The sequence below is a fragment of the Barbatula barbatula genome, assembly GCF_947034865.1.
Source record: "Barbatula barbatula genome assembly, chromosome: 21".
Classification (NCBI taxonomy): Eukaryota; Metazoa; Chordata; class Actinopteri; order Cypriniformes; family Nemacheilidae; genus Barbatula; species Barbatula barbatula.
In genome coordinates, this window is record NC_136784.1 from 12,787,666 (window position 1) to 12,813,249 (window position 25,584).

General features: G+C 37.4%; 1 protein-coding gene across 1 annotated transcript; it reads left to right on the forward strand.

Moving 5' to 3' along the window:
* The first annotated feature begins 858 nt into the window (after window positions 1–858).
* On the forward strand, window positions 859–25,161 carry necab1 (N-terminal EF-hand calcium binding protein 1). The gene is made up of 13 exons (XM_079485253.1): window positions 859–1,044; window positions 2,042–2,066; window positions 3,418–3,526; window positions 5,651–5,676; window positions 6,232–6,329; window positions 13,515–13,651; window positions 19,147–19,268; window positions 19,534–19,610; window positions 20,419–20,472; window positions 21,720–21,832; window positions 23,647–23,724; window positions 23,825–23,916; window positions 24,681–25,161. The coding sequence occupies exons 1-13, from the start codon at window positions 958–960 to the stop codon at window positions 24,710–24,712; spliced, it is 1,050 nt and encodes a 349-aa protein (XP_079341379.1). The 5' UTR covers window positions 859–957; the 3' UTR covers window positions 24,713–25,161.
* Window positions 25,162–25,584: the final 423 nt, after the last annotated feature.

The following is a 25,584-nucleotide window of genomic DNA, read 5'->3' on the forward strand; positions in this document are numbered from 1 at the left end:
TCAAATAGGTTGAGGTGCTGGAGATCTTTGACTTTGTTTAAAAATATAAATCTGATTGTAAAAAATGGAAAAATGACTCGTTGCACAAGGGTGTTGCTTTCATAACAAATTGTAAGGCAGTGTGCATTGTTCAAACGCCAAGCATTTTAACTTGCCTATCCCGTAGACAGAAAAGTGTCGTAAATTGTACATTTTTATGGGTGCGTTTTCTGGCATTTTACAACTGTCTAAATAAGTTCATTGGTAGTGAGATTCAACTTGAGAGGTGAACATTTGTTGATTTTTTAGATACTTAGGGCTCAATTTATATCAACGCAACGTTTGACACAAGGTGGCGCTGCTGTTTTACGTTAAAGTCAGTGTTTTCGCGTTATCATACTCGAGAGAATGTCGTGTTAAGTGTTTTTTAAACGTGGTTCAAACTATTTAACGTATTTGTTATCTGTATGAAGTCTACAATGTGAACTGTGTGAACGTAACGCCTGCTAGTGTAAGAATGCATCTGAAACGCATTTCGACCGTATACTACAACGACATAAATATTTTTTTCCTTTATTCGTATACATTTACGAATTTTGGCTTTTATCAAAGGCGACCTACAGTGCATGCAGGCTATACGTTTGATCAGTGTACAATACTTGAAACTTCGTCATGCATTACTGTCGATGAAATAAAAAACAAAGAGCCAAATTTCCTTTATTTTCCCCATTAGTATCCTAACAAACATTAAGGAATCGGGTGGTAATTGAGTGAAAATTGTTTATGAGGGCTTAATGAGGAAATGATGATGCGCGTGACACATCCCAGCCAATGTCATTGCTGCGCTGAGCGCAGCATCAGGACCTGTGGCTCACTTGAGTAAAGCGGGATACACATCAAGACTCCAGCATTCATTTTGGCTGCACTCGCATTTATTTGAGCAAAAAAGCTATTTGTTATTCATCAAAAGGGATAAATATGGATTGTTCTGAAGAGGCGCAGTCACTTTCAGATGAGGCCTGCACTCCAATGGAGTTAAAAAAAGGAATGTCAATATTTTTGGATGTAAGTATTTTCTTACTTGGTCTGACAATAGCCTAAATGATCAAATTTGACAAAAGTAAACGTTAAGGTTTATATGTGCCTGTTGACGATTGATTTGGTGATGTTTATCACACCTTATAAACCAGAAACAAATTTAAGGTTCTCCAAATTTTATTCATTTGCTCAATGACTAGGTATTTTTATGATTTAAACATTAGGCCTAACTATTCATTTATTCTGTTACGTTTTACATTATCAGTCAGTCTGTATGTTGTTCCCCAGACCCATAAGTAAATGGAATCTGATCATAAATCTGATTCATAAATAAATGGATTTCTTGGACAATCTTGTCTGATAAATACATCTGTGTTTTAATTCCTTAAAACAGATTTCACGTCCTCGGGCTGGACCCTGAGGTGATGTTAATGTGAATAAGAAAAATTAAGAAAACATCAAATATGTTCATTTAGTTGTAATATTGTAATTTACTGTGATAATGGCACTCATGCATTTGCTAAATGCGTATGTGCCACTGTTGTGAAATAATGTTCATATTTAGTTCATTAGTTTGTGTTGAGATGGGATATTATGTTTCAATAAAAAAAGTTTTGCTTCCTATTGAATGGTGGTTGCCTTTAAACTCTTTGAAGTGTCACTGGATGAATGATGTGTGTACATTGTTATCATCCAGGAATAAGGAAGCACCAGTCCCTGACAGAATCATTGCATAGTTTTTTCACTTCTCTGAGAAGGAGGCTAATTTCAGCATAGTCTTGGCATGCCAGAGGACCATATTTAGAGTGTGAATATTCTAGTTGTGAATTGGGACTGCCACAGCATGTCCGAGCTTAGAGAACGAGTGTTCAAAGTCTACACAGCCAACATCATTTTATCTTTCATCTTTGTTTTTTGTAGGACTCGACCTAAATAATTTACAGCACTAGCGTCCCTTAACATTATCAACACGGCTGGATTTTTCCAAGGCTCTTGGTTATGATATTCTCCTTTTTACTTTCAGATATTGAGAAGAGCTGACAAAAATGGTAAGACACTGTTTTCCTTTCCTGTATGGAAGTGTGTATGTTGTTCACCAGCGTGATTAACTGTTTATTATAGAATTGTGAATATTGCTCATATGGCACATCCGTATGTTTTATTGGCTGTGCCTTCCCAGCGGATGCTGGTGCTCTGTTGTCATGGAAACACTAAAGTGGCCATACATTTCTTAATGAAAGTTAATATTTTAATATGCAACAATAGACAAATTATATTGTGCTCCTTTTTTCCCATGCATGAATTTTCATTAAAGATAATTTTGTGTCTCATAAACTTGGATTTCATGCTTTTGTGATTTCTTAAATACAAACATCACTGAAACGTTTGTACCTGACCTAAATTGTAAAATTAATTCATATAAGTTGCAGAAATCAGTTTGCCAATGTAAAATGCAGTATTTTTACAGCAGATGTACAGCAGAATACATGTATGTATTAAATAAAATGTATGTATTAAAACATCATGTTTTACAAGGATTATAGAAACAAATATCAGTTTTAGGACACATTACAGGTGAATATATAATGTTTAATTCTAAGAAAAGATGCACATAATATACAGTATTGACCAAATGTGATGTCCAACATTGGACAATTGACATCTTTGCTCTTTGTTCAAGCATTTCATTATAGACAAAATTATAGATAAACTTGTAGGCATGAGTACCAAACCTTACATCAGCTTTGAGACTGACACACAAAACATGTACAAAGTTTACAAAGACATGGCTCAGAAGCATGACGAGATGGATCAAATAATACCAAATAAAATTGTCGTAATATATGCATTTTTTCCTTTGAGCTTTCTATGATTTTTTTGGTGTATTAGAATAAAACCCTTATTCCACCATGCTGTGGTTTGCCAAATAACTTTAAACAATACCTTAAAATGTTTGAACCACTGCATATATGGATAAAAATATAACCTAAAAGGGCATTTAAAAGAAAATATTGTACAAATATGCACTCCATCCACTTGCACATTACTCAGGACAGGTGTGAATAATGTACTCTATGCATAAACATATATGCAAATTTGGTGTCTTTCCCTCTTGCCACATTGTTTTCTCTTCACATTGTGTCTCACATTGTGAGTCGGTATGTGTAGCACGCAGCATGTGGAGCATTACATTTATTCAATTTTCAGTATAGCCCGGTATGAGTCACCTGTTATTGTTTTATTACAATCCCTGTCCATATCGATAGCATTATCTTCTGTCGTGTAACTCGAGCACATCTAAATAGGCTCATTTTTAAAGCAATGAATTTGTGGTCATTCTTCAAATCTCATATTAGTATTTTTTTTCAAGCTATGTTTTGTATGTTTTTCTCCCTAAAGATGATGGGAAGTTGTCCTTTGACGAGTTCAAGGCTTATTTCTCAGACGGCGTTCTGTCAGGAGATGAATTGAAGGAGCTCTTCCATACGATTGATACTCATAACACAGAGTAAGCATTGCTGTGGGTCTCTTACATACTCGCATATTTGTGAAAATAGTACATTCCTGCATCTTCAATGTACAAAAAATCAAGATGTGTAAGACACAGATTTAGAGACACACAGAGAGCGGAAAGCAACTTCAGTTTCTTGCCTGTCTGTTAGTATGAATTATGAAAGTTCACACATCATTGAATGTTCCTGGCACTGACTTACCCAGCAGCCACTCTGTTCTGATGATGTCATAACAAAATACTTTATCATGAGTAACATCCATAGAGTGCGAGGAGAGGGTTCTTACCCTATCAGAGACTGATGTCAAACGGATGCTTGTCGTGCTTTTGGCTTGTCAAACACAGACACACCAACGGCCATGCGTGTGAGTGTGTGTTTGTGCGAGGGAGATAAAGAAGGAAACACAATGTTTTAATTTGTGTTTAATTTGTGTGTGTCAGTGATAACGAATGAAAGAGTTTTAGACTATGTTATATGTAAGGATTTGATTTACATTATTTTCAAGGTGTCACTTATTTCAGATTGACGTAAGTTGACTAGTATGGCATATGTTATCAGCAATGGATCTGTTCCTGCTCTCACCTCCTCACAGACTGATTCCATGTCACTTAAGTCATCTCGGTTTCCATAGCAGCAGCTCTCCCGGCTCATACATGGTCCCTTTGTAATAGGTGTTTGATGAGAAAGTGCTTCTGATTTGATTTTCCATTCATTGTGTGGATTTGGTTTTGATGTGGTATTTCAAAGAAAAATCACTATCCCGTGTCTTGATAATGATCGGCTCTTTCCTTTACCACAGACATAATGTTGTTTTGGGCCAAGCATCAATTATTCATTTGATGATAAGATATTGAGGACAAGATACAAACCTACTTCTCGAATTATTCTCGAAAGAGAAAGTAATTATAAGAGATGGAAATGATAAACGGTGACATTTGTAACACAGTTCACATGTTCCTAAAGAAATATGAATGTGTGTTGAGTGTAAAATAACATAGAAATATGTAACTTTACTTCACAAAAATGTTATTTTACAGTTTGTCTGCTATTTGTTACAGTGCTATTGATTGCATTAGCTGTAAGATTGGTCTTATTGTAAAATGTCTTCAGGAGTAGGATATATGAATATTGTTGACATAAGGAGCTGGTGGTTCCTATGCCCTCATTGATCTCCTCCTCTCAGTGTATTTGTTAAAGACTTTACCTCCCGCTACGAGGTCTAGCCCTGTCAGTAAGCAGTTCAGCCGTGACGCACTGCCCCCTGTGACTATGTTTTATCACGTAGTTTCCGCACTCTTCTATCGTACTCTGGAGTCTACAACCAATGAATGCCTACAGTATACGGACAACAGCCAGATACTGACATCTAGTTGTCACATAAGAGGGTTGTCAGATGGGCTATAGATCTCATTTATGTTTTTGATCTTAGTCTTAAACTTAAACCTAAGGATTTTCTTCATAAAGTTTAGTGTTGTTTAGAGCAGGTAGTTACTGTACATTTATATCGAAGACATTTGTTTCACCTGTTTTATATGTTTGAATGTTATGTCTCAAAATTCATTCATGCTTTGTGAGACAAACAAAGATTTGATATTCTTTCAACACTTTTTGGTTTTGTTTCATTATTTATTTGTGGATTTCAGTTGTTTAATTAAACAAACTAAAACCATACTACGAAAAGTAATAACAATAAACATTAGTCTATTGTTCTGGACATTAAATGTTTATAGTTTTATTGTAGCCAATGCGCCAAAGATATGTGCCTGCATTAAAATTTAACGTGTATACTGAGAAATATTCCCTGGACTCAGATGCACCATTCCCCCCACATCTGCATACATCCCATTTCTTTATTTTCAGAGTATAATGTGACAGTTTCTCTCATGGCACTGAGTCTCTACCCATAGAATAACTGTTGGGGTTTAACATATAAGGGGAGCTCTCTGAAGAAAACCCTCTCTCATTAGGAGTATATCACATTCTCAAATGACCTTCCTTGAGCAAGATCCTGTCTGCATAGCTCACAATCACCACAGACCATTACATTACATTCAAATAAAACCCACACGCATGCTGTGATATTCTTGGATCTAACATGCCTGAATGTTGTTTGCTTTCAGCAATGTGGACACGGATGAGCTCTGTGGTAAGTTAATTCTTATTATTATTACGTATTATTACTGGAAAGTTTTAGGCTGTTGTACCATAAAAAAGGAAATCATTCCTGATGTAGGATTCGAGTTTCCTCAGATCAGCTTGTGGAACCGTTCGAAGAATGTTTGGAAAACATTTAAAGATTGTCAGTTTTGAGAAATTTGTTGAGTAAACAAGGGGAACAAGTAATAAAGATCAATACAACATATATTTTTTGAAAGGGCTAAAAAAGTGCTCCAAAGGGTTCTATCAGTGTGCTAGTCTCACAATGCCCAATTGTCAAAATTGTACTCGCTTGTAATCTCAAATAAAAATTTGAATCTCTCTAAAATGTAAATTTTGATGCAAAGATATAAAGGAATAGTTCCCCTAAAAATTCTAACATCCCCAAATAAGTTATACAGGTTTCAAACAACATAAGAGTACGTAAATATCAACAGAATGTTCATGCTGAACTTTTCCTTTTAAGACTTTTGGTTTCATACCAAAACATAAAATCACTTTAAATAATATGACTTGCAATTAATCATTTGATTATTTCCTCAAGAATACTTCTCTCAGCACCTTGGAGGATATGAAAATGTTCTTGCTGCCTTGGAGGACCTAAATACCTCCATACTGAAAGCCATGGACAAAACCAAGAAGGTCAGTTGTTATCAGTTATCAGAACTTAAGACCTTTGTGTAGAGGTTTGGCTAGACCATATACAGTATGTGATACCTGTTTGTTTTTACTGTCTCTTCCTTGAGGCGGTTAGTGTCTTTTTTAATCACCCACAGCATGTTTCTCAGCTTCTTCTGTCAATATAAGATGCGTCATTTTAGTAAGACATTATCAAGACATTCGTGACGTGCGCTGTGGGAAATCTCAGGGTGGATGAAGACAGATCTTCACTAGCTCAAACTCACAACTGTCAGACAGCATGTTCACTCCTAACATGCTGCAGAGATAACACCTAAATGCACCTAAATTACTCATTAATACTTGACTGATACAGTAATTCATAAATTGCGCAAAGGGATTGGTTACCCCAAATTTTAAATTCTTTCATCATTTGACTTTCTTTCTTCTGCAGAACACAAAAGAAGATATTTTGATGTTGGTAACGAACACAATATTGGTCCATATTGACTTCCATTGTATGAACACAAAACCACTGAGATATTTCTCAAAATATCTTCGTTTTGCATCATATATATTATTACAGTATCTTCAAAATGTAACATCATTTACCCCTAAGGCTAAACCCACTCTAGTCATATAGACCATTTCATCGGATGTGTGCATCCAAACTGCAACTAACCTCTGTAACTAACTAAACTGTTTGTTTGTCGGTCTGGGCCGGGTTTCCCGATAACGATGGATCTTAGCACTTCAGAGCATTTTATACAAGCCACTTTGCACACGTTCGTCATCGTTTCACGTGCGTTTCCCAAAAATGCACTACACATGGGCACGGAATGCGTTCTAAGTGCAACTTAATCGTCGCTGTCCATTTGCGAAGTGCTGAAATATAACCTTATATGGAATTGTATCCGGAACATTTCACCTAATATTCGTCATCTGATGTGAAAAAGCAATGAAAACACGTCTATATAAAGCACCTACCTAAAGGCTGAGGCACTGACAAAATGGCTGAACAAAAAAAAGAAAAGACACCTTTCAATAAGATGAAATAAATGTCCTTCTTGAGGAAGTGGAGTAGATAAAGACGTTATTTTCACCAGATTTAAAGGGTACCATACAAATATAGAGAAACAAAACATCTGGGAAGACATTACCAAATTAACAGCAACCAGGGGGGTTAAAAGATCAGGCAAGGATGTCCGCAAGTGGCAGGATTTGGCAAGTCTAGCAAAAAGGAAGAGGGCCCTGCAGAGGACTGCAATGAAAAAAAAACGGTGGTGGGACAAAAGAAGCCCCCCCTTCTCAGAGCAGAGGAAGAGAAGGCCTTGTCAATACTTGGCACAAGTGCTTCAGATGGCATTAGTGGTGGTATTGACATCCATGGACGAGTAGGGGTAACTCAACCTGAGCCTGAGCCAGGTCCTTCATATTTAGAGGAACTTTTAGTTTCACAAGCCATCTCCCAGCACCTACCATCCAGCTGGCCTTTTTAAGAGAGGAAACCTGCACTGCAATGCAAAAAGTTTGCAATGCCCTCCATTTCTGTGCCAATTCTCTTGCCATAAAAGTCAGGTCATAAGAATATTGCTCAATGGGGATTCATTGAGTTTCTGTCTTGTGCAATGTGAAATGTTTTCTATATGTAGTTCCTTATCCCACTGTACATTGTATTTTGCAGGTCCTGGGTAAATGAATAACCCAAATTAATAAAACTATGTTGTTGCAATGTGTTTGTTGAACCACACAAGGCCTAAGGCCCTATGAAATACCATATAAAATTATTATTATGAGTTCTTCCAAGTATTTCTGAAGTAAATTGCTAACGATTGATAATTATTTTCAGATGTAAGCATGTAAGTTTCAATATTATTAATATATAAAGTATATATATATATTAAGGGTGACAGTAGCACAAATCTAGCCAATACATTTCTGCAGGCACAGAAAACAAGTTTATTGCAGTTTTACCAGCACTGTTCTATGTACACATATTAATAAGCACAACTTTTAGTCATTCCAAACAGTGGATATAAAGAAGATTTAATCTATATAGATTCTAAGCATGCCACGCCTTCACTTTCTTCAAGGCATGGCCTAATGTAATTACTGAAATTGATGATAGGGAGTGGAATATATGAACATTATCCTGACCTGATAACCTTTCTTCAAGTAAGTTAGGACAGTATGTAGAGTTTACACCTCACTAGACTTGCAAAGTAAATCATGGCTGCGCAACAGGATGTTCTTCAGTTGAAATTCAGAGAAAGACAAAGACACAGATGACCACAAAGTGACTGGTGACTTTAAATGTTTTTACTAGACAGCATCAAAACCCATTGGATATCCTTGATTATATGGCTATACTTAGGAGATGCCATCTTCCAAGAGGACAAATACCCCAACTGCTGAATAGCATTGGACCTCAACTGATGCGTGCCACCAGGATAAATTTTGCCTCATCTCCTGACTTCCAACTCTTAGCTGCTTTGAGATTTTATGCAACAGGCAGTTTTCTCCAGGTACTAGGAGATGGGCTTGGACTAAGTAAGGCATCAGTGTCAAAAGTAGATCAAGCGGTCACCACAGCATTACTTCCCCTTGCTGTGGAATACATTAAATTCCCAGCATCAAGACAGGACTTCACAGAAATGCAAACGTATTTTTTAACGCATCATCACATTCCACAGGTCACCGGGATCCTGATACCTTGATCCTGATCCTTACACCATCTGTGAATGGCCAAGTATATACATTAAATGCCGCAAAGGTTATACAGCTGTCAACTGCCAGGTGATCTGTGACCATAAGGGTTTCATCACAGACATTGTGGCTCACACGACTCCTTCATGTTCACCAATTCATCTGTTGGTCACGAGGCACAAAACCCGCAGGCACAGTGGAGCCTGCTTGGGGACTCTTCACCCCTGTGGCTAACCCTATGAATAACAGGGACACAGATTTCAACAAAGCACACCGTATTGTGGAACGCACAATAGGAAGGGGGAAGCTGTGCTTTCTGTTATACTCCAGTCCAGCGGTGGTCTTCTGTTTTCGCCACAAATGTGCCGTGCAGTATTAATAGTAACAGCTATGTTGCACAGTATTGCGGTGTAGATGAGAGTGCCCTTTGCTTAACAGGGAGAAAGACGAAACTGGCATGGGACCACACAATGACCATCTAAGAAATGCACAGTACGGCTGGTTTCCATGTACGTCAGCAAGCCATTAACAGATTCTATTTAGTTTATACATGTTTTTTCAAGGTTTTGAAGCATATTTCCTACATTACATCTTTTAAAAAAATTTTGTTCAGTCATTTAATTGAGATGTTTATTTATTTTTATTTATATTTGTTTCTGCCCTCATTTAATAAAAAAACGAAGTAATACATTGTACAATAAAGTACACTCAAAACCTTATAATCACAATGCACTTAAATAAAGTTAAAGGTGTAATATGCCGGTTGCCCTGCATGTTGTCATGGTTCTGCCACATCTTGTCAGGTTTTTCTAGTCTTAGAGCAGGATCATGACAGTACCACATGTTTTGTGTGGAGAGAAACACATTATTATCGGTCATGACATCAGTCTCGTCTTTGGCCCTGCCCCTCCCGTTCTCTCGTTAGCTTCCCTTTAGTGTTTCATTCCCCACACCTTCCCCACATTGTTAATTATCCTTTGTTAGTTACCCAATATATTGCCCTTGTGTTTGCTGTCCTGTGCTGAATTGTTTTATATTACTTGCACGTTTCCTCATCTTCCTGTTGCATTGCCTTGCCTTATTGATCCCTTGCCTTGCCTTGCCCTGCTTTATTGATCCCTTGCCTTGCCTTATTGATCCCTTGCCTTGCCTTATTGATCCCTTGCCTTGACTTATTGATCACTTGCCTTGTGTTGGACTGTGGATTATTATTTGATCACTTTATTAGTAAGTCTGGTTATCCTGTGTTCTCGTTTCTGCCCCATTGCGGGAAGTCTTTTGCTCTTGTTGTATTTTAGTTACCTTACTGTTTTACCCCATCATTGTTTTTGTTTTGTTATTAAAAGTTATTCTCGTGTGCGATCTAAAGCATGTGTGCACACATTGCCAAGAAAACACAGACATCAGTTTCACTCACTGCGTGCGGTTCATGTCCGGCATATTTTAGCGCTGGGACTGTAGCTCCATCTATCAGTTTCAAACGATCTCCAAATCCAGCGTTACCGTTCCAGCGTTTATATAACATTCATCATCCAAATGCAGCGAACAAACAACACAGATGATCTTCACGAACACAGTGCTCTCAATCTCCTGCTCAAAAGAGAAAGAGAAAGTGACTTGTGCGCATGGTCCTTCTCCCGCTCTCCAAGGTTGATGCGTGGGCATGCCGCTTGCTTTTCCGGGAGAATTGTCCAATGGTATCTGTTGAGCATGGTATCGCATTCTTAAGTCGAAATATTGGAGAGACAAGTTTAGCCAAGTAACGGTTCTTCTCGGTTTCTTTCACTTGTAATCAGAAATAATGAGTTAAGGGCCGTCCCCTAATGTGAGCATGCACAGTAATGTTTTGTTTATATTGTTGATTTGAAACCGTCTATAAAGCAGCTGTAGTCATCACTGACATTCTGAGCGACCGCAATTATTCCCCCACATCACTATTCTAATCCACACTGACCCTCAGAGGGGCACACAGACACACGCTTCGTGCTTCAGTACCCGCAGACATGTTTAACTGCGCCTGTCTGCCGTTTCACACTGATAATGAATATACAAAACTCTGACACCAGACCAAGCACACTTTATGCAAATGAGTGCTTCAGAAATTTAGTCATCTGTGTGAGGGGCAGCGCTGTGCCATATCATTATATACTCTTAATGAATGAGAAATCTGAAACCCATTTAATGACTTAGTGAAAGTATATTGGCATAGCCCTGCTTAGTCCCTGGGCATAGTCCATATTTGAATGGGAAATGAGAAGTTAGTGCATTAGGGAACATGAACACACAATGAACAATACTTATGCAGCATTTATTAATCTTAGTTCATGATAATTGCGGCATTTTTTTAAATCAAAAGTTGTATCTGTTAAGATAAGTTAATGCTCAGTAAACTAATGTGAACTATTGGATTGGCTTTAACTAACATTAACAAAGATTAATAAATGCCAAAGAACTATATTGCTCAGCTAATGCATTTACTAATGTATTGGCAAACAATAGAATTGCGTTCTACATGTTTCTTTCAAAAGGTAAGAACACAAAGGCTGTTAAAATGTTTGGTACTATTGAACCGTGAAGAATACACAATAACAATGGATTTTAAATAAACGATGAGATGCTATTTGTCTGTGCTCTCTTACTTCACACCTCGTGGTTATCAGTGTTGTGTGTATTGTATGAGTGGGTGGGTAAACCAGCTGCTGTGATGCCCTCAGGAGATCATCATCTCAACAACATAATGTTGGGTCTCAGTCGATAGTTCTTCCCTTTAGTTTGCAGATAAAGTTACAGTGAAAAATTATGTTTTAATGAAGTTTTTGAAGATGGTGCATATTTTAACATTCAAAACACAGAAACACGTTATGTTATCACACCTGTGAAATACATTTAAGTGCAATAAATAGTAGCTCAAGACTACACATACAGTAGATAAAACAATACATATGCAGCATTCTTCTTTAATAAATCTGTAATGAATCCTTTAACGTTAATCCTTTATTAACGATAATAACCATATATACATATCGCTTATTGCTCCCTGAACTCTTTGTAATTCGAATTGGATAAAAGAGTCTGCTAAATGACTAAATGTAAATGTCAATACATATACACACACATCAGGATTTAGGCATTTCAATTTGAATAAACGAACAATTGTTGATGTACGATATTATGATTTAGGATGATGTATGAAAAGTCCAGTTTGTGAAATTTAGCAGTATCTAGTGGTTAAGTTGCGAATTTGATCCGACGGATCTCTCAACCGCTCACTCCTCCCTTTGGAAGCACACGGTGGCTGAAAGACTAGGATGTTGTCATGTTTTCACTTTTTGCCGAAGGAGATAACATATAAACGAAATGCGCTCTGTAGAGAAGTTTATCTGTTTATGGCTACTGTGGAAACAGCATGGTGAATCGCTAATTCTAAGATAATAAAAACATAACACTTCATAATGTAAGGTCTTCATGCACCTCTGAAGACGTAGTTATGTATCTATATTATATTGCGTTTCTGTCAATAGATCCTCTAAAATATTACACATTGCACCTTTAACAAAAGTTAACAGCGACCTATAAAATCTGTTCACAAAACTTAAAAGTATATGACATATTCGGATATTCGGTGTTACAGATGAAACAAGTGCGTGTAGTTGAGAGCCGCAGTGAATACAATTATTCTGATTCAGTCAGTTGTGATATGTGGTTAGTTAAGCACTACGGCACTATTTGCGTGCTGCAGATAGTTTGCATGCTGAAGTCACTGCCACGTTTGACTATAAATAGTTGAAAATACAGAGCGAGTATTATAAGGAAAGTGTGAGACTTTTCAGAGTTTACTAGTGACCTTGTTTGCTATATGACTCATGATTCATCGTAAAGGATCCGTGTTGCTGGATGGGTTGACGGATTTGTTAGATCTCACTGACTCACCTTGTGACTGTTGCCATCTTGAACATGTTCATATAGAAGCGCAGCACCTGTTTCATTACTGAATGCTTAGAACAATTATTTGTCCTGTTTGCTGAGGGATGTTCTCAGATTTAATAACAGCTTTTGTTAGTGACAGAACACGGTTGCTTCATCGTGAGACATAATTATACAGGCGGCCGTTGAATCCTTAAGCTGAATAATCGGCATACAAGCCGCAAATAACAGACCCTTGAAGCTTTTGGGAAGCGTTACACCTCTTCCAGAACAGCTTCAGAAGCTTTGTTGAGTGTAAAATACTGTGTATTGTGTTTGGATAAAATGTTTAGATTATTAGTATATTGTAGATTAAAGCTTGTGACAGACCTTCAATCTGATTGGACAAGCAATGCGCTTTATTGGTTGATAATAAGTATAATAATATAGAGCGCTCAGCAGATTGTTAGCATAAAGTGTTGCATAAAGTCCGTTTCATTTATTTCAGGGTACCTGTGTATTAGATCTTTTATTTGTGGCAGCTACATGAAGTAGCCCTGATTTCTCTGTAAATATAAACTTGTCATATTTGACCTGCAGGAGTACCAGCAGGCCACACACCTTCAGCAGTTTGTGACGCGTTTCCTGCTGAAGGAGACCACCAGTCAGCTGCAGTCTCTTCAGAGCTCACTGGAGTGTGCCGTGGAGACCACAGCTGAGCAGACCCGACAAGAGAGGCAAGAAGCTTTCCACTTCAATTTTGCCAAAAATGACTTTAGATGGTAGTATTGAAGTATTTTGGCACTGCTTATTGAATTGGACTTTTAATTTGTTTTTATTGAATTTAGAAATCCATTAAAGATTGAATTCTATTTAAAGGAAAAGTTCACCCAAAAATTTAAAATCACTTATTCACCCATCCTGTATACATTTCTTTGTTCGGTTGAACACAAAGACAGATATTTGGAAGAATGTTAGTGCTATGACTACCATAGTAGGAAAACGTATTTATAATTATTTTTGTTCTGTTGAACACAAAAGAGGAATTTTGCAAAGCAAACAGTCCTTTGACTACCATTAAAAATGTTCCTACGGTGACCCAGAACTCTAACATTCTTCCAAATATCTATATCTGTGCTTAACAACTAGAGGGTGAGTAATTCAAGACAGCATTGTAATTTTTGTATGGAGTGTCTCTTTAATTTAAAATGACCATGCTTATATTAAAAAAAATTGCCACTGAGTTATTAGTCCAGCAAACAATTCACACATTAAATGCCTCCAGTCTATTGTCATGTCAAAAGCAAGTAATCCAGGCAATCTATTGCACTGTAGAGCATCAGCATTAGTTACATTAATAGACCAGGAGACCGCAGACCTTTGTGTTTATGCAGAAATCAAATGAACAGCACTTTGACTGAAAGATTCAGAATGAAACCAGTCTGTGTGCGCGCACGCGCGTGTGTGTGTGCATGCGTTTTGCATGTTTGGCAGCTCATTTTCAGAGCTCACAGCATCTCTGCTAACTGCATTTATGTGTGGAGGTGGGTCGTGGCCCACCACTGGGTTGAGCTTCTTAAAGAGTGGAAAATTTAGAATGGAAAAAAGCTGTTTTGTTCCAGCACCTGGAGGATTGCGTGCTACAGAGTGTTGCGAACATGCATGTGTTATGTCACAGTGTGCCCACTACCTCTCCTGGCTCTCAATGTGCAGCAGCCGTACTGCTTAGATCACCTTACACTCTTATGAAACAAGCTGGAGGAGCTGGGCAATGGAAATGATTGATGTTCATTTTATGTTCAAATGAAGTGCTTTTTAAGGCGCTTCATTTTCTTTTTCGGTTTGTTCTCTAAAATAATGAGTTTGGCTTTGATATAGCCAGTTGCATCCATTTGAATTGCATATTTATGATCTATGCAGGTTATACAATACAATACCTTAAATACAGTGAAATATATTGCATTGATTGTAGCTGTTTCTTCAAATTGCTTTACTTAATTGATTTGTTCACCCCAAAATAAAAATCCTGTCATCATTTTATTCACCTTCATGTTGTTTAAAGCCTGTATGTGACTCGTTCAGTGGAGTCACAGTGGACTTTTTCTTCAACACAAAAGAAGATATTTTGAGAAATGTGGTTTTGAGTCTAGACAATGGAAGTCAATGGGAGCCGATGTTGTTTGGTTAACAATATTCTTAAAAATACATTTTTTTTATATTTTGTGTCAAATAGGTTTTGAATGACATGAGGGTGAGTAAATGACGAAAGCATTTACAATTTTGAAGGGGATCAGTACCTTTGAATAGTTTGTGCCCCAGGGTATTTCTTGTGAATTCTTTCCATTAGTTATTAATATGTTTTTCTCAGTGATGAGACCTGACATACATTGCAAATTTGCCTATAGCAAACACTGTTTGAGCTGCGAGATCTCAGATATGCTATATTTACTTGACTTACTTCTAAAATAACACATAGGGCATATATAAAAACATGAACACAGAAAGATATTTGTAACCAAACAGTTACTGGACACCATTGACTACCATAGTAGTCAAAAGTGCTGTATACAGAACAAAGACATTTATAAAGCATTTTTTTCTACAATGGTAGTCAATTTTTGGGTGAACAATCCCTTTAAATGTAATTGTACACTTTTCGAGTAGTGTAAATCAAAACTGATTCTACAGAGATTAAAAATGTACATGTAAATCTGAATATTATATTTACAGTAGCAAGAAAAACAGATCTAAATCATTTGTAACACCATATAGCAGTCGCAAAAAGGCCTCTGCTCTCCATCCCTCATAACTCCTAATCAGCTCCCCAACGCGGCTGTATCACGTTTGTAGCCTCTCCCCTGGGCGCGCTCAAAATATCTTAGACCCGCTCCGTTGCGTTTCCACTCTGACCTTCAACTTGGTTGTAGGGATGTTGACAGTACACACATTTATTCATTTAACCGTCTCCTCATAATTTTGTCAACGCGATCAAATTAAAAAGAGCAAACCTTAGCACAGCGTCACATGGATACACAAGTGCAGCCTTTTACATCACCACATTGACAGTGTGCCTTCAAGGTTTAGCTCTATGGGATGAGCTCGTTGTTTGTTCAACTACTCACTCCTGGTCTATAGGGTTTGCTTGATTCCTACAGGGTTGGATGTATTAAAAGTTGCTGGTGGCCAAAGCAAATAGAAACGGTGTGGTCCATTCTCTATTCTGTCTGAAGCGTGGAGTCTCTTAGGAGCAGCGCCGCACACAGGGATGAAACACCAGAGATGAGCTCAAATCTGAGAGCAGACCTCTCTGGAGTGCTCACACCATTCACTGCTTTCATCTGTTTATGGAAAGAGCACCATTAGCAGCTTTCAGAACAAAACAGATATTTTATTTTTGTGTGTCACGGGGATAAAAAATCATTTTTATTTTACGCCTTATATAAGAGGGACTACAGTAGTTCAGTCAATGAAAATGAAAATTCATCCTCTTGCCTTTTCAAGCCTGTATGACTGTCTTTCTTCAGCAGAAGATATTTTAAAAAACACATTGGTAACCAAATAACATCGGTCCCCATTGACTTCCATTGTATGGACACAAACCACAGACATTTCTCAAAATATCTTCTTTTGTGTTCCACTGAAGAAAGAGTCAAAAGCAAGTTTTTGAATGACATAAGACATGAAAATTACAATAAACAATGACATGTTTGGTTGAACTGTCCCTTTAAGAAGCCAGGCCCAGCATACCAGCATCCCATTTTGCCAAACACGTTTTCAACAGGGGAAATTTCTGTGAACTTTGACTCTTCCTCTATAGTGGTCTGTCAGAGCATATTCATTCAGTGACAGATCAGGGGTTCAGGTGTGCAGGCGTGCGGTTCTGACTTCAGGTGGGTTTTAATAACCTGTGTGTCCCAGCGGTCTGGCTGATTCATTAGCCGCTGATCCTGGCATTCTGATGCAGTTTTTAGCCATGGAGGGTGTGCTCCCTACAGGGCGTGCATTACGCAACAGTGTCTTTTAGGATAATGAGGAACTAACCGTACCATAATTTCGACACCTGCCTGCTTCTCTTTATTTCATTGTGTTAAGGTTAAAATAGACACAGCGTTCATATGCTTCCTGGGAACAGCTGAACAATGCCTTGAATAGATAGATAAAAATTATAATGCGGGTGCAGTACACTGAATGTCACTTGGTATCAGTCTAAATTCAAAATATTGGGGAAGTTTTTTCAAGTAATGGTTTTGGAAGTTCGCAAAAAATAAGTTGTGTGATTAAGCTTTATGATGTTTACATGCTTTGTCCATCAAGATAATCTTGTCAAATGAACACAGCATTTGTTACTTATGAAGCCGAAATACAATCGGCAGATGTAAAAAGCTAACACGATGCTAAAAACAGACTACACTTAAAGTCGCTCGATATCAACGTCCCCACCACCAAGTCTCTGACCAACACTTTCAAACTTTATTTAAAATGTATTCCCTGCAGTGTAATAACTATAGTAATATGAGATTTGTGCCCATGTTACATTATTTGTGAGCTTTATAAGCGCGATGACGTCTAGTAAGTAGTCGCTTTTGTTTTGTGTTTCTTAAGTAGTTTTTTGAAGGTCGTGAGAGATGTGGTTGACCGGACCGCATTGGGAAGAATGTTCCACCAGGAAGGAGTTGGGAAGGAGAATGAGCGGGAAAGGGATTTAGTGCCCTTGTGAGAAGACATTACAAGACGCCGCTGGTTTGCTGAACGCAGGGTTCTTGATGGGTGTAGGAGTGTAGTAGGGTGTGAAAGTATGCCGGCGCAGTTCCAGTGATAGTCCTGTATGCAAACATCAGTATGCAAACATGGCCGTATCAGGATTTGATCAGAATCTAATCCGGGCTTCAACCGGTGGCCAGTGGAGAGAGATGAAAAGGGGTGTCACATGAGCCCTTTTGGGCTGTTGGAAGATGAGGCGTGCTGCTGCGTTTGGAACCAGCTGGAGTGGTCTGATAGCCTTTGCAGGAAGACCAGCAAGGAGAGCATTGCAGTAGTCCAACCTTGAGATGACCAGGGCCTAGACAAGGAGTTGTGCCGCATGCTCAGTGAGGTAGGGTCTAACCTTGCGAATGTTAAATAAGGCATATCGGCAGGATGGCGTTGTCTTTGCAATGTGATCAATGTGACACCAAGGTTCCTGGCTGATTCGGAGGGAGTGATAGTGGAATTGCCAAGTTGGATGGTGAGATAGTGTTGGACTGTTTGGTGTGCCGGAAACACGAGTAGTTCTGTCAGTAGTTCGTTTTTTAAACGGATTTCAACGTCAGGGGAAATACACAAAGCAAAGCCTTAAACGTTTACTCAAGTAGTAAAGATTTAGTACTCGGGCAGAATACGTTTAGAAGTTTCACAAACGGAAATGTACACGATTTACATTGCTCTTCTAAATGTTTACTGTTCGGGTTTAAGTATATATGAAATACTACATCTGCTTTGCGTTAACCTAAAGTAAAAAAACGCCGGGGAAACTATACATTTACGCAACAAATACAATTTCAGAAAGTAGGACTATTATGGTATGGTTCAACAAAAACAACTTACCTGAGAGTCCGACGAAATGTCTAACAAACATTTCAGTATTCCATTTTTTTATCAATTTGCAGCGATTCATTTGCTTTTTACTGTCTTTCGATAATCTTTCAAAATAAATCTCAGATTTACTCAATCTGTTTGTACGATCAATCACACAACAACTTTTTTACAGATAGCAATGCTGCTTCATTCAGTCTTTCTGCCCCTCAATGGGCTTGAGTAGCTTGACTTTCATGTGCACAGTGATGTCACATGCATACCCTCTATTGAAACCCCCTAATCACCTGCACCATCTTAGGTACTGCATGGCAACGCCCTAGCAACCATCGGTTGTGATTACTCACAAAATCTTCTTAAGTTTTGCATATTTATTTGTTACAAACAATTTGATTGTTTATACTTTATTGTGTATACAGACCTTGATTGTTTTTTACAGGCTATAACATTAGTTCACCTTTGGCTATGTTACCTATAATCATCTCTGATAAGTGTTAAATTCCCAGGGGAAATTTTTCAGTCAGCTATACTGTGATGTTGTTGGTTATTTTTGGTATCTTCTGCCCATGGCAGAATAATGAGATGCAAATAAATAAACACATTCCTGAGCAGCTGCCTTGTGTTTCCCTCTGTTTCTCGGGTGTGTATGTTTCAATCACAGACAGGTCCCCGTGAAGCCCGAGGTTCTGTCCATTCAGTGGCCGGGAAGAAGATCGAATCGAAGACTTCAAAGGAATAACAGCTTGTCTCCAAACAACCCTCTACTGAACCTTGTCAATTCAGGTTAATATTCCAAGAAACTGCACTGTAGGGCACAAATTCTGAGGCGAGCAGTTTGTATGAAAACAGTCCATTCCCCTATTCAGTGGGCATTGTGTTGATGTGATGATTAGATATAAGGTTTTTGGTAGCTCATAATTCAAGTTACTTGTGCATTGGCCGTGAAACCATGGCCATGCTGCTAAAATCCAATAAAGTCCATTTGGTACAGACATTTAATGACACTGGATCAGAGCAAGTGCTGAAGTATCGACGTGTTTGTCTGCAGGTTTGTTTGAAGAAGACAACCAATGGATGACTCAAATCAACAGACTGCAAAAGCTGATTGACCGTCTTGAAAAAAAGGCAAGACTCAACTCTCATCTCAACTTTGTAGCACTTTTTTACGCTTTACTTTTTTACAAAGCAGCTGTACATGAAACATATTGACTGTAAGCAAAAAATTAAAACATTAACATTAAAGGTGTTATACGGGTGATTTGGGGGTTTGTATATACAGTAGATGTCGGGCGGTTTTAAGTGGTTGCTGGCCCAAGCGGGAGGGACCAATGTGTTATATAGCAAGGATCTTCACAGTAATATTTAATGTCTGCCTGATGAAAATCTAACATTGAGTTCAATTCACATTTGTTTGTATAAAATAGCACACGTAGACATGATCCCAGTCTTTATTACATTCTCATGGATCGCAAAACAAAACAAAACATAACAAAAAAAGACATAAGAAACTATATTTTAAAGAAAATATAGCCTATTTTCAACCCCAATTATTTCTTATAACCTTAATGCAAAATAATACTTTACAATTTTTGTTTTGTGTATTGTTGTATTGTAAAGTATGTTGTGTCTATGATTTATGATGATTGAATGAAAACTGTAGTAAAAAAAACACATAAAATTACAGTTTTTTACAGCGTACAGACTAGTATATTGTGGTAGAGAATCACCATTGAGAATACAATAATGTTATTGCCAATTTATTTACTGGTATGTTCATGTTTTTTTTATCTGCTGTAGACTATATATACTGTACATGTGAGAGCAAAAATATGATAGTTTCTTCTTTTTTATTTTGATGTAATATGAAACTAAACATGTTTTGGTGAGATGTATATAAATACGTGCTTGAACCGGCTTGTTCTTGTCTTTAAAGGAACTGCGCCTGGAACCTGCGGAGGAAGAGGTGTTGGAAAGCAGCACCAAATCAGTAAGTCATTTGCGCTCTCTCTGTCCATCACTGTGCAGTCTGAGAATCATTCACACAAAGACCACAGATGCCTGTCGTCTAGGAAACAGTGAGGAATGAAAAACTTGATTTTCATTTTCGTTCATCTGACTATCCATCACTCCTTTTGCCCGGCCAACGTTTGCTAAGTACTTTCAGAGCATTTTTCTCTCAGGCTTTACAGACTATGGACAGACTTCAGGCGTTTTTTTAGCGGTCATTCGTTTGTTTATGAGCCATCAGAACGGCATGAGGACCCCCATGCAGCCCATAGCTGTAAACTGTAATGCGCGGCTGCACACAGAAACACAATAAAACGTTATACTGCACGCTGAAGCATTATTACACAAATGAGTAGCTGCACATTTGCGTACTCCCATTTCATTATGCTTTTCTTTAATAGTGGCTAAATCCTCAGCCGGCTATCCAAACATCCAACATGAGTTTTGGAAGGAAACAAGGATTGTTGTCATTTAAGGGTCTTTTTAAGGGTGTGTATTTGTATGCCACTGAGATAAAGCCCCTCTGAAGCTCAGATCGTTTCTGAAAGATGTGAAGTGGCATCAGCGCAGTGCCTGTGGAGCGGTCACCGTCTCCCTCAGGGTGAGAACTCTCACTTCCTGTTCCTTTCAGCCCCCATTTACCTGTCAGCATCCTTTAAGCATCCCTGTTTTATTAAAAGCAACCATTATGACATGCTTTTTTATGGCTTTAATTAAATCCGGAGGGATTTATCACAGTTTCCACAAATAGTCACAGCATCATAGGTGAAAATTGTGTTTTGGTCGAGAAAGGACGGGCTGTTTTTCCAATTAAACTATTGACCGATTTATCATCCTCATTTTAATTCTGGATCGGGAACGTATACACTAAAAAGTGAAAATGTACAGATTTACCTTCAAATCAGAGTGAAACTGTTTATTAACATTTATGTTACCTAATGTTGTTGATTCACATTAAATTTTTCTTGATTATACCGAAAAATGTACATTTTATTTAACATTTTTTAGGTTCTCGTGACTATGTTGACTCAGGTATTCAATATAAAGATGAATTTTCTCATGATACATGTCCTTATAATTTTACTTAAATGAATTTAAGGAGAAAAATGTGTTTATCTTGTATTGAGACTCCTAATCCTAAAAATGATGTCAGTGCATGATCCAGACACTGATCCAGGAACAACTTTGTACACTTTCATAAACAACCCTTCTGTTCTCTTGTTCCAGCACATTCTGATCGTTCAGAGGCAGCTCTCCGTGCTGGAGGAAGATGTGGAAGAGTTTCGTTTGGCTCTCAGGCAGTACATCGACTGTGCCAGAGCTCAGACCGGTTGCCTCCAGTGAGTTCACACCAGTTTAAAGGTCTATCTCAAAACTAGGCCAATCATTTTAAGCGTCTCTTTAAAGTGCATTACATTAAGTATAATTATTTCCTAGATGTTGGCATAGATGCGCCACAGACTAATTTTTCTGGACCCCGTTCCAGCACAATAATTTCAGATGTGTGCTAAAATTCTGCATTTCTTATCTGTGGCGTAGGGGTGTCCCAATAGATCAGTATTGATATTAAAGCCCACGGTTATCGGTATTGTGTCAATTCACACAACAATGATAGTAAACTATTCAGCTCCTATTTAAAAATCCAAAGAGTCACTATAGGACCCTAAAAGCTCTCTTTACAATTGTATTTTGAGTGTTATTCAATGACCAAATGAAACACAAAATAAACTAAATTAAAGATAATTTATTAAATATCTGTGAATTATTAAGGCCATAATAAGTGCGGGGTGAAAATCAGATATTGTGTCAGCCCTAGTTGCTCGTTTTCTTTAATTCAGTAAAATCATGAAAATAAAAAGCAACCAAATGAGGGTTTTCTGCTGATATACATCTGATGACTAACACTGTAAACAAATAAGATTTTCTGGAAGCTGGGGTGCCAGATATATATACCGTAAAATAGCATGTTTTTCTAGTAAATTTCTGTAAAGAATCTTTCTGTAATTTGACGTTTTTTTACTGTATTTCATAAACAGACTATAGTTTATATATATTCCTTTCCCCGTTAAATGACATGTTTTTGTTTTAAATCTTTTTCTGTAATTTGAATTTTTTTTGTAAAATTCCAGTAAAGTTACATTCTTTTTTATATATCTGTGAAAAATAACAGTAAAATTCAATAAAATTACAGTCTTTTTTGGGATGTGTAAAAAATAACAGTACAATGATGTAATTTCTTTTTACAGTGTGTGATCATTACAGGTTTTAAAGGTATGAAGTCAGCGCTGTGTGTCTGTATATACTTTATATACCATAATATCATATACAATAATAACAATAACATACACTCTAAAATTTGTATTAGCGTTGGGGTAAAGGAACCCACAATGCCGCATAAGTTAATTTACACCCCAAAAAAGATTTGGCCTTTTATGACCCGACAAGGGGTTAATAATAACCCAGCATGTTGTTGTTTACTGTAGCTTTAATTGTTGTCTGAATGATACATCTCAGCCTTTCAATTCATTACATCAGTTATTTGAATGAATTGGAGTTTATGGATTACTGTGCATCTCAATGAAAGAACTCTTAAAAATCAACAATACCCACCATTAAATCCACACTAATTAAACCCGTTCGTGCTTGGAAATATGTTAAGATGATAAATCCGTTCGCTCACATGGATTTAACGTGTGAGGCGGCTTACAGCAGAATGAATTACTGCACGCTGCGCGGATGAACCGTGTGTTTACAAGCCCTCAGTCTAGGTTTGACTTTTAACAGAGACATAACATTTCTTTGAAGTACTGGGGGAGGTCTTTCTTTGGTTATAGACTCTTTTGGACAATTACTGTAACAGGAATGGCTTAGATGAAGAGATCCGCCTTAAATCATTATATAATTGATAAGCTTCGGGGCTTTCATGACTCACTCCCAAACAACCATCCATGTCAAGAAACTTGTCTGAAGGATTTGATGACCTCATGATATTTTCCCTCTCCAAAAAACCCCCAAAACTCTCTAACTCATTGGTTCACCAAAATTGACTATTGAGAATTGGTTCATGTAAACCATTTAAAAGCTTCATTTAAAAAACTGAAGGAATCATTTTATGTTTGATGTTATTCTTACACTGGTTAAAATCTCCCGACAGTGTTGCAGTTCAGAGGCTCGCGAATGAATCCCGCTTCATACTGTATGAGTTCTGGGAGCAAAGCAACGTGTGGAAGAAGTAAGTCATGGAATTGCTTTCAAAACAAAATCATATTCATATTGTAGTATAACTGCCTGTAAAGTGTATCAAAAGTAATGTATTGTCTGTCTTTCTACAGTCACCTCCAGACCAACTACAGCAAAACCTTCCAAAGAGGCAACGTGGATTTTTTGGAGACTCCAGAGATTATGACAACTATGCTGGTTCCAGGTGAACCTTTCTAGTGTTATATGTGACATTTTCAGTCACTTGACGTATGCTCATTCTCAGAGAATGTATTTATTGCCATTATATCGAACCATCTGACTATACTAAACCCCTGTTGATGGAGTCAGGACAACAAGATTTGTATTTTAAAAGAGAGACAAAATAAATGTGTTATGGATGTGACATGTATTTGAGAGACAACATACTTTATGTACAAACCAAAATCAATATTAACCAACAAATGGAGATGGCTCTTTATAGACCACAATATAGTTATTTTCATTTTCATGAGCCTAGGAATATGGATTGTTATGGATGTGACAATTCACTTACATGACTATGAAAAACTATGCTTCGAAAACACATGCTTTAAAAATGCTTTAAAGACTTTAAGAAATACTTCACATTGGTATTTAAACCATCGAATTTTGACATCTGAACAATCATCAGCACATTGAAAACCGTTGGTAAAACCAAATACCCTTGGATTTGATATCTTAAGGTTGACATTTGCATGGACATGGCCAAGTCAGTTTCTGATTTATAGCATACGTTTAAATCCTGGTTACACAATATATACAGTATATATAGTATCCAGTCGAAGCTTCTGTTTGATGTAACTCATTCAACCCATTTGGTGTACGTTGTAACAGTAAAACCTGCCATTGTATTTTAACAAAATAAAACAGAAAAACAATTATGAATCACGATAAAATATTCTAAGAAACAAATTTTGTATTGTTCATCTTTTCTGTTTTCTTTCACAGCATCCTGGTGGGTCCTTAACAACAACAACTAGAGTTTCTCACTCCAATTTGGTGATGCCTAACAAGGACCACACAGTTATGATTGACATCTCTCTCCCGCTCTGTCAACAGGAGCTGACCTCTTGTGTTCACATGTGATGTATGGTCAGGGTGACTAGCACTTTCCATGTTGTTCCATTCTTAGCTCTAGATCTAGCGTGAACTAGACAATATGAAATAAACCAATGAAGTCGTTTTCTGATGATATTAGCACTCAACCACCTTAAAGATGTTTCCTGTTGTTTATATGTGACCGGACATCACAGTGATGTGTGCAGATTCAGTTTGTTTTTATAGAACAAGACTGTGTCTCCTTACATCGTTCTTGTGATGTCATCATTTCTGATAACATCGGAGTTCCTGAACAGACCATTTCATATACACTTAAGGTTGTATAGTATGTAGTTTGTCAGCTCTGAATGAATAAAAATGTTAAAATAGCTATTTTTTGTCATAAATTTTGCCACGATGTTTTAAAGCTGAGGTCAAACTGAATCCGGTTTAGGACTTTCCATATATGCATTCATATGCAGTTTGATATATAGAAGAACCATAGAAGAACCATTTTTGGTTCCACAAAAGAACCATTCAGTGTAAGGTTCTTTAAAGATCCATCTCTGTCTTACCTTTTTATAATCTGAAGAACCTTCTTTCGCCACAAAGAACATTTTTGGGAAACAACATAAAGTTTCTTTATGGAACCATCAAAAAAGGTTCTTCTATGGCATCGTGAAGCAATTTTATATTTAAGAGCGTTAGAGCAAAGCTATAGATGACTCATAGAGAGTTGTGTTTTTGAAGAACCAACACTGCCATCCTGTGGATGTATTACGAGTCATGTTTTTATGAGCAAAGGCTTCAATCA